We start from the raw sequence: 10488 nt of genomic DNA on the forward strand, positions 1-10488 counted from the left end.
TTTTTCTGTTGATTCAGCTCTAAGTTATATTAAACCAAGAAATATATTAAATCCTTTCATTTGCGAAGCCGAAACCAGAGTAAATTACTTCATAAGTTGTCAATTTTCTGATAAAACAAATAAAGGCGTAAACAGGATAAAATAATGTTAGATAATTGTTATTAAATGACACCTGAAGTGAATGTGGACAATAAAGTAAAATTTAACGGGTTTAGTTTTCTTAAATCACATGAAATTGTGGTGAAGTTTGGTCTTCACTCTTCTTCGCGGCTTTCTGAAGCCATAGGGAACTTCCGCCCTGTCCCCGTCACAGCCCGGCAGCGGTGCTAGGCTGAGTCCTCCAGCGCAGTCAGCACCGCACTAAACACAGCAGCTGCGCTCATGTAAGTCTGCAACTTCGAGCGAGAAAAGTTCATCTAGAGAAGGGAAACTTGTAGCCTGCCTGTCACCTGCCGGCCGTACCTCAAAGCCAAGTATTGACTGTTATCTGGGGTTAGCTAACTGCTCGTTAGCTAGCATGCTGCTGCCTCAACCCGTCAGACACCTCTGGGAATAATTTCATTTCATCATGACTGAGTTGAGATGCCGGAAAACAGAGACTTTGGAAGGAGATACAGCTGGAGAAGGGCGCCAAGATGAGCCAGAGCTGCAAACTGAAGGTAAGTTGAGCTAACTTAGCAGTTTGCTAACTGAACACCAGTTAGCTTACTGTGCAGAAACATCCAGTGAGCTCACACAACTTTTCCTTAGCAATGTCAAGTCTGATCTACAGTAGATGTCTGCATCGACACTGTCACAGCCAGATTGTCTGTTGTGACACCTGAGCAGATGTGAATGAGCCGGTGAACGCTGAGGAAGGGGTGAGTCCCAGCGGTGGGGCAGGTGATAACTTGGAGCAGAAAGATGAAGATGAAGGTGAAGTTAAAGAAGATGATGGTCACCATAAACAGGAGGAATCAAACAGATCCAGGACATCTGTGAAAAGATCCAAGAGTTCTTCTACTTGTAAGTTAATTTCCTGTTTATATGTCAGTATACTTTTATTGATAGCAATATCAATGTCAGTCCACTGTTACTCCTACTTTTGATACTTGACTGATCTTTTATGTCGAGCTCTGTCACTTGACACGCCTGTCAAATAAGCCACAGAATCAAAATTGTCACATAAATTACTGTGTAAATTTTAAACTAGATTATTATCTATCATGCACCATTAGTTGACCCCAAACATAAAACCAGAGTCTTGAACAAATATCTTAGGAGACAAGAAAAACAAGGAATCCTGCAACAGATTGTAAGGCCCCCACAGAGCCCTGATCTCGACGTTATAGAGTCAGTCTGGGATCACATTCATAGCCAGAAGATACTGAGACGGGTTAAATCTGCAGAAGAACTGTAGCAAACTGTACCTGAATTATAACTGTGTCACATCTGAAGAGCTGCCTCTGTGTAAATATATATTTGAATTTGTGCTTTTAAATCCTGTTTCTCTGTCCTGAGTTCAACACAAATGTGTGAGTTCCTGTAGGGAAGTTGTGTTCGACTAGTTTGATAATAACAGATACTACAGACAAGGCAATAAGGGAAAAACCTAATACAATGCACTTTAAATTCTGTTAGAGCTTTTTGTGATGTGGTTCGGTTTCATTTGGTTTGATGCAGGGTTAGATATGTGTGCTCCACACTGGTTTCCAACTGGAAAAACTGGTAAAATGCTGAGTATAGTTTAACTTTCAGTTTTGCAGTCCTCTGTGGGACAATTTGGGATGCATTTTTTCATATCTAAGCATATACTGCATATCAACACCAGAAGAAGGTCCTTTTTTTAATAGTGGTGTCTTATTGACCCAGAGTCCAGCCACGTATGAGCAGTTTAAACCATGATTGCTTGGTGTCAGATTTTTTGTGTCAGTTTCACAAAACCAGTAAAAACCATCTACAAAGGGACAGACACTAGTTTCTCCAGTGACTCAAACTCTTGATGATGGTGTGGCAGGATAGTTACAGTGTAAACCTATCCGAGGATGGATTTTCCCTTTAAATGCAGTGAGAATGTATCTCACATTTATTATCATAACTGTGGATGTTTACTGTTATGCTTCTGCTCCTCAGCGGGTTTCCTGCAGCGTCTGGTGAGGGTGTTCTTTGGATGTTTGGCAGCAGTTGCCTGCGGCATGCTCTACGCTGTGTATCTCTCTACATATCATGACAGGAAATTCTGGTTTTCAACTAGACAGGTGGGTGACTGACTGACTGTGCTTCCATTACATTTCCACTTCACTGCCATATCTTATCAATTCTAAAATTCACTTTAATGTGTCTCAGGAGCTGGAACGTGAAATCACCTTCCAAGCAGGCAGTGGGCTCTATTATTACTACTATAAGCACATGCTGGCAGCACCATCCTTTGAAAGAGGTACCTGTATCCATCCTTTCTGTTTCTCTTTATAGAAAGAAAATTTAACTACAACACCAAAACAGATGCTAACGTGGTTTAAAGTGCTATGAGCGACTGTCACTCTTCTCCTCTAATCAACCCTGTTCTCATGTATCTTGTGTTCTCCAGGGTTTTATGAGCTGATGATAGACAACAGGACTGTTTCAGGTCAGACCATCAATGCAGTGGAGCGTCTGTCTCTGTATCCAGAGCTCATCACGAGCTTCATATACAGAGTCACCGGGAGCCAGGTCAGTTGTTTTGCTTTTTGATTGACTTCTGAATTAATTTTAACAACCTTCAATGAGAATATTGTCAGTTTTGACCATATTTTTATCAAATGTTAAAGAACAATCAAGCCCTGACCAAGTACAATTCAACACTCTAAACACAAACAGCCACTGAAACAGATCATAGAATTTCTGTCATATGCCCTGAGGGCCTATCAGACCAAGCTGCCTACAGAAGCTAAACACTGCAATTCAGTACTTTAAAAAGTTGAGGCTAGCTGAGCTTTTGCTGGATTGTATTGTAATAGACTCTGTCAATATGCTGTGACAGCCAGTGAAATTTGCATATATATGTTGTTAGTGTCAAGATGAGGAAAAAGAAGTGGCTATGGCTTAGTATGTGAAATGCCTCCTAAGTGCCTTGCTGGTTTATATTTGTTTTTCTCAGTCTACTCAGTGACAACATTAATTGAGTTGCATGGTAGGATAAGTAGCATCATTTTACCAGATGTTAAATCACACTGTAAAAGCCCTGAATTAAAACTCCAAATGCAGAAAACCACTGCAGTTAAGAGTTAAGGTTTGTCACCTAGGAAGGTAATAAACCATTCAACGCACTGAGCCTGAAAGATTGGAGAGTTTTGCAACCTGACGTGCCAGATTGTTTGCACTTGGCAGGTGATTGAACACAGGCCAACTTCCACCAAGCAGAATGTGCATCCTTCCAATTTTTCCACCCCCAGTGGAACCGGTCAGCCGGGAGAGGAGTGAAAACATCTTTTCCGTCGAGAAAAGCCTTCAGTGCCATTCTTTGCTCCTGTTTCAATGATGAAATGCTCTCCAGGCCTGATATAACTGATGCTGTAGCAGCATCTACGCTAACCACTTTAGGAGCCGCTATTGTTGTTAACAAACAATAGCTTCTCGCTCTTGTCACACCTATGACGTGCCTGAGGCCACCAGTAGTTCAGTTCCTCTCTCACAGGACGCTGATTGGTCTGAACCACTGTGGTTTGCTAGGTGGATTCTTGCTTACAAGATATCCTGCATCACAAGGTTAATTTTTTCTGCTTTGCATCATCTGACAATGGATTAATATGACAAATCAAATTTGACAAGAACAGAATGAAGACTTCACACCTCTGGGCGCATCAGTAAACATGTCCACAACAGATATTTTTCCGTATAGCACATCTTACCTATTAATACACCACCTCAATTTAGGTCTCTGTTATTTGACATTGTTAGTGTGTAGCTATTAAAAACAAAGAGCGTACTGAGGGTCTGAAACACAGCTGTGATAAAACAGATGTTTCTGTTCCTGCGCCTACAGGATATTGTGGAGCCGATCTACTTCTATATTGGAGCGGTGTTCGGGCTCCAGGCGGTCTGCGTCACTGCCCTGTTTGTGTGTAGCTGGGTGATGAGCGGCACCTGGGTGGCCGGCATGTTGGCTGTAGCCTGGTATGTGATCAACAGGTGAGATTACTTTTTTTTGGTCAGAATGCTCCTCATACTGAAGTTTTAAGGTTTCTCTGTGTGAGCCTCATCGAGTTTCTTCATTCTCATCAAACTGAATCAGAAAGGTCAAGTTACAGAGCTGAGTGGGACAGTAAAGGCTGCTTTTAATATAAATAAAAATCTCAGTGAAGCATAATAATAATAATAATAATAATAATAATAACTTCCTGTCTCCCACAGACCAGACACAACCAAAGTGGACCATGGGATTCCTCTGCGGGACAACTGGGCTCTGCCGTACTTCTCTTGTCAGGTGGCAGCTTTGACTGGATTCCTGAGTAACAACATCAGCTCTGCTACTGAGGTGAGCCTCTCATGCTGCTTATTTTTGAAATAATACACAACAGAAGCAAAGCTGGATAAAACATCTACACACACTGATAAACTGTGTGTCTCTGTAGATGTTTTGCTATCTTACCATGAGTGCCACCACCTTCACCTTCCTCCTGGTCTGGGAACACAGCCACTACGTGCTCTTCATCCAAGGCATCTGTCTCTTCCTGCTTGACTCTTTTGACCTGGTGCCATCACGTAAGGTAACTCAGTCCTGGTAAAATAAAGGACCACAGCCTGTTGGGGCTGCTGAATCACATTCAGCCACCTTGCTTATTTTTTTTAATGTAGAGCTTTAGAACGGATGCATATTCTCAAAAAGTAACCGGTAAAAATTCTGTATCTTTAGATCCTTTTTCTGTGTTTCTCTTCTCTCTTTTTTGCTCCATCATCTCTTCGTCTCTGATATGTACAGATGGCTGACATCCACAAAGTGTACCTCAGCTCCTTGTTCCTGGCCTACTTGTTCCAGTTTCAGAACACTACCCTGCTCAGCTCCCCGCTGCTCAGCCTCCTGATTGGCTCAGTGCTCGCGAGGTACTTCCAGGTAGAGTTAGCTGCTCCCTCACGACAGAGACCAGTCAAATAACATAATGCTTTTATTGTAAGTTTTGTTTTTTTTGGTTACAGCTTTTCAAATGTGAGGATTTTCTGCTTTTCTCTATATCTAATTAGAAATTGTGTTTCCTGTGTCTCTATCCCAGCAAAAGATGAAGATGGGTCCTCTTGTGGCCAGAGTAATGAAGCTCTTCCTACATTTCCACCTGGTCTTTACCACAGGGATCACCTTCAGTTATTTGGTCAAGGTGAAGCCATAGGAACAGACTCCATTGTTCCACTTTTAGAAGAAGTTCAGATCATTCGGTGCCATCAAGTGATTGGATAATAACCAATGTTTCCCTTTTACAGAAACTTCTTCCCGTGAGTGAAGGCGACTTCATATTGAAGTTCCTTGAAGTAAAGTTTGGGCTTAACACAACAACGTGAGTTAGGGCACGCTCATTCAAAGTTTCCTCTTACAATGCAGGCTGGACTTTGGCTTAAATAAACTGTGGCATTGTGTATTATCCTTTGTGGTTTTGAACAGTATCTGTTTTTTTCTATATCTGTATAATGTAATCTATTTGAATCTAATAGAGATCTTTTCTATTCTTCTGTGTCAGTGACTTTGTCACCAACTTCCTCCTGTGCCAAGAGAGTTTCCAGAGACCCGGGCAGGACTTCTTCCTGCGGCTGACGCAGGCCTCAGTCCTCCCCTTTTACTTCCTGGTGCTCACTGTCTGCCTGCTGTCCACCCTGCAGACCATCTACAGAAGACTCAGGTTAGTTAGAGGCTTCTGCTACACACAGTGCAATGACATCACTGTGCTATTAGGTGTCTTTCCAAAATAACACTTGACAAATAACAGTCATTAAACATTCATGTTGTAGGTTTGATGTGATGATGCTGAAATAATTTTCACTGCTTTCCAGTGGTCAGCCAATGAAAACCAAGCTCACACTGGAAGATGGACGAATAGGAGAGCAGCCTGAGGTCATCTATCATGTTTTTCACACATTGCTTTTTGGAAGCCTGACTCTGCTGTTTGATGGGTAAGTTTATCAACGTAAAAGTGTGTTTTTTAGAATTTGGATTTATAACATGTTTCTATAGTAACTGAAGCATTGATAACGTCTTCTTTTGTTATGGAACATCAAGACATCGACTGTTCTTTCTCCACGCAGGATGAAGTATTTATGGACGCCGTACGTCTGCATGTTTACAGCATTTGGAGTGTGTTCTCCAGACCTCTGGATGACTGTGTTTAAGTGGCTCAAACTGAAGTCCATTCACCCTGTGGTGCTGGTCAGTGGCCCCTGACACTTTTTTTTTCTTTTCAAATTTTTTTATTGTGTCACTTCACGACAAACTATGAGATGGGTTATTGGTCTGTAACATCCAAGCCGTCTGTAGGACTCAGTTGTAATCAAAAGCAATGAGTTAAAATAGACAATACAGAAGCAATTGAGGACCAATGAAGTAAATCAAATCATAGGAATCTAACCAAAGAAAAATAAATATATAAAATGAAATCCAAAAAATGAATAGGTGTATAAAGAATACATAAAATACCAAACAGAGAAACCAAACTAATCCAAATAAATAAAATCATAAAGCTGGAGTGTGGGGTGGGGACACTCACTTTTAAAAGCAACCGTTGTTCCCTTTCAGCTGGAAAACTGTACATGACTTACACAGACATACTGACAACAAAAATTTATCTTTGGATGAACATTTTCCCCCTTTTCTCCCAGTTCACTCAAAAAAGGTCATTTTTAATTGGATTAACATATAACTTGCTGAATTGTGTTGCTACCTACACTTTATCGTTATTATTATAGTAACATAGAGTTGCAGAAGAATCTAATCTGCATCACTTGTTACTACAATTGCTGAACGATCCAGGTTCTTGCTGAAGCTGTTTATTGTTGCTTTGTTTTTTTTAAATCTACAGTCTCTGATCCTGAGCACAGCAGTTCCTACCATCATTGGTTTCAGCTTATGGAGAGAGGTGAGATTTACAGCTCTTTATCTTTGAATGCTCAGACACTGATCGGATCAAATTACATCTCGTATTAACTGCTCTCCTCTGTCTTGCAGTACTGCCCTCGTGTCTTAGCGGAGCTGTCTGATCTGCAGGAGTTCTACGACCCAGACACAGTGGAGCTGATCAGCTGGATCAGGTGAGACACCAAATTCAAAATGTACCTTCTTCCTCTGTTTGCTGTACTTTTTTTTGTTGTTGTTGTTGATTGTGCATCCGGCTTGTGTTAAAAATGTCACAAATTTTTCACTAAGTGCGATTTCAGAGATATGTGTTAAATCTTTATTCAGGAATCAAATGTCCTCTCCTCTTCCAGGTCGCAGGCTCCTGTGGCAGCTGTGTTTGCAGGAAGCCCTCAGCTGTTAGGAACAGTGAAGTTGTGTTCAGGTTCAGCTGTGACCAGTTTACCGCTTTACTCAGACATCAACCTGCTGAGGAGGAGCGAGGATGTGAGTGACTGACACAGATAGTGGGAGATAAAAATGAGATTTATTTCCAAAAATCAAATCCATCCCAACAAGCACCTTGTCTGTCTGTCCTGTCGGATATAAGACTTTTAACATCCATTTCTTTTTCTCTCTGCTTGTAGACTTATCAGGTGTATGCGATGAGATCTGCAGAGGACATCTATAAGATTCTGACATCTCAAAAGACAAACTACGTGATCATCGAGGAGTCGATCTGCACAGAGCTCAGTCACAATAGGGGCTGTAGGATCAAAGACCTGCTCGACATCTCCAATGGACATGTGAGTTAATGTATTCTCATACCACAATCTGCCTTCCTCCCTCCTGCACTCATCACAATTACATAGTAAATAATCTGACACAAATGAAAAATGTACAAAATCTAAACATTTTTTGTTCCTAATATTCAAATTAGTAGAGTTTTCAATATATAAATATAAGAAACATAAAGAAAAACTTGTGATTTTTAAAATATAGATACAAAGAACAATAAAAACCTGAATAAATAACTACAGACCTTCAGCATTTTTATATTGTAAATAACCCACATTATAAGGCCAAGATGGTTACTGTCATTTCATTTTAATTATCTTTAGATTAAAAGGAGCAAATCATCCAGGGACTGACATGGGGCCCCTTTAGGGAGGTTTCCTACTGAAATGTCATTGCAAATCATCCATTGGTTGTTTAAGGGGGAGGGAGCCACATTTTTAAACATTACATGAGACACACATGAACTGCACATACTGAAAGAATATGCTGAATAAGCGCTGTTGTTTTATTATCACAGAATAACTAAAAGCCTTTACTCTGACATTGCTTTGCAAAAGCTCCAGAGGCCTCATTCTTCATTATGAGATGAGTTTATAAAAACTGACTTATCCTCTTGTCCCATTCAGGTTGTTTATGACAAAGGAGTGATATACTCCTTCTCCAAGCACGGAAGATTCTGCCACGAGATAAAGATGAACTACTCGCCGTACACAAACTACTTCACTAGAGTTTTCTGGAACCGCTCGTACCACGTCTACAAAGTGAACTCTGTCATCTCTTTTCAGTACTGACAGCTCCTCTCTGCCTGCTGAGACTTTACTGAGCCTGGCTCGACCTCTCTCCAGTGTTTCGCATCTCGTCCACAATGTTAACACGGAGGACTGCAATGTGTTTCTGCAGTGTGTGTGAGTGTGTGTGCGCGTGTGTGTTCGGTCTTAACACTGTTCACATTCGGGCGTGGATGGTGAAAGCCGCACATTTGAACCAACAGGGATCAACTGAGCACATTGTTGAGCTACACATTGTTTAAAATCAACATAAATGAACCTTGTTGAAGTTGGAATATGCCATATTAATCACTGTACTGTAGTTTTATAAGCCATGCGTTACTGTTACTGCGACTGATGAAGGGGGAGTTTAATATGTGACATCTATGTGTTCACTTTGTACAGAAGCTAAGAGCAGCTGTGGTTACTGATTTGGGGTCTTTATCTTGTGATCACAACTTTTGTCTTAATCTGGAGACTACAAATTTAGACTATATGTATATTTTTAAGACTCTCAGCCTGTGATCATGATTTGATTATACTGTTGCCTTGAAATAACAAATGTAGGTTTTTAATATCTTGTCTTAAATGTCTCATGACCCTCAGATAAACTTGGGCTCTCCAACTTGTTTTACTCATGAAGTTATCCTTGTTACCTAAAGACAAAAAGGTTTCCAAGGAGACCACAGGAAAAAAAAACAAACAGGATAAACTAAGCAGACCTACACACACTAGTTTTCGTTATGACTGCTGGTAATTATGTCTTGCTTAAGTGATAATAGTTGATTTCAAATCATGATCAGTCATGGTCAACCAATTTATATGAAGAACATGTGATAATGTTCAGGTCACAGGACTATTTATGTAAAGCTAACATGATGATTAAGAGCTAATTAAGACCTAAACTAAGTGACTGTCAATCACAGCTGCTTTTCGTCACTTTCTGCCTTTGTTTCCTGACAAAAGAAATACTCATGCAGTGCATGTGTATATGCTGTGTCCTTAAAAGACTGCTGCTTCTCATATGCTTTGCTTTGATAGGTTAGGTGCCTCTTTGTATGCTGGTTATAGTGCGACGTGTTCTGCAAGAAGGAAGTGGGCAAGTGAGAGCGGATCTATTGTCAAACAGGACACCATCATAGATGTTATTCCCATGGTCTACTGTCAGCCAGTGAATATATTTGAAAATAACAGTTTGCTTGCGGCATTAGAAGATTCAGAACAGATTTGTGATATCAGCTCCATGCTTTAAACATAAATTCACATGATGCCTGGTGTGATGGGAGAGTTTTTATTTTCAAGTATTGACTGACGTACCCAGGACAATAGAAACGATAGCTGAACTGTTACACTGAGGCTGGTTCTGAAGCTGTGCATATTTGCTGCTATGTCATCCTCTTCGTCTGGATGCCTTATGTTCAGAGGTGGGAACTGGCATGTTTCAGTCTTAAGATTGTTCCCATCTTTTTATCAATCACACTGTCAGTCTTGTCTAAACGTCACCATTTCCCACATCCTGGTTGTTACCTGAAGTGTTCAGTGATGAATTCCTCTTGGTGCTATCATGCAAGTCTCACCTAATTTCCAAAAGGCCATGTAGTGAATATTAGGTTTTATTGATTTACTGATGGAAAATAAAACTGTGTATGATTTAATACAAAATTGATCTCTTTAAGGTGTTTGTATTTTGTCTAAATTATTTGAAAATATGTGCTGCTTTGAATATCTTTTTTTAATATTATCAAACATTTCTTGTTATTTCTGGTGTTTGGTGTCACCAGGTTCTTAATGTGTTTTGTCCCATTCCATTACAGATATAGATTAATTGCATTTAAGCTTTTAATGTGTAAATGTCAATTTAATTTTTGTATTACG

The 10488-nt window shown here is 40.3% G+C and overlaps 1 protein-coding gene across 1 annotated transcript; it reads left to right on the forward strand.

Moving 5' to 3' along the window:
- The first annotated feature begins 309 nt into the window (after window positions 1–309).
- Window positions 310–10288, forward strand: LOC139634190 (probable C-mannosyltransferase DPY19L4). Its single transcript, XM_071500505.1, has 19 exons — window positions 310–659; window positions 829–1005; window positions 2113–2237; window positions 2326–2416; window positions 2567–2688; window positions 4001–4146; window positions 4369–4492; window positions 4590–4724; window positions 4937–5068; window positions 5226–5327; window positions 5431–5504; window positions 5685–5843; window positions 5995–6114; window positions 6247–6367; window positions 7017–7073; window positions 7163–7245; window positions 7423–7555; window positions 7696–7854; window positions 8473–10288. The coding sequence occupies exons 1-19, from the start codon at window positions 569–571 to the stop codon at window positions 8635–8637; spliced, it is 2316 nt and encodes a 771-aa protein (XP_071356606.1). The 5' UTR covers window positions 310–568; the 3' UTR covers window positions 8638–10288.
- Window positions 10289–10488: the final 200 nt, after the last annotated feature.

The sequence above is a fragment of the Trachinotus anak genome, unplaced genomic scaffold (assembly GCF_046630095.1).
Source record: "Trachinotus anak isolate AG129_WGS33_773 ecotype Australia unplaced genomic scaffold, CSIRO_AGI_Tana_v1 ptg000016l, whole genome shotgun sequence".
Lineage (NCBI taxonomy): Eukaryota > Metazoa > Chordata > Actinopteri > Carangiformes > Carangidae > Trachinotus > Trachinotus anak.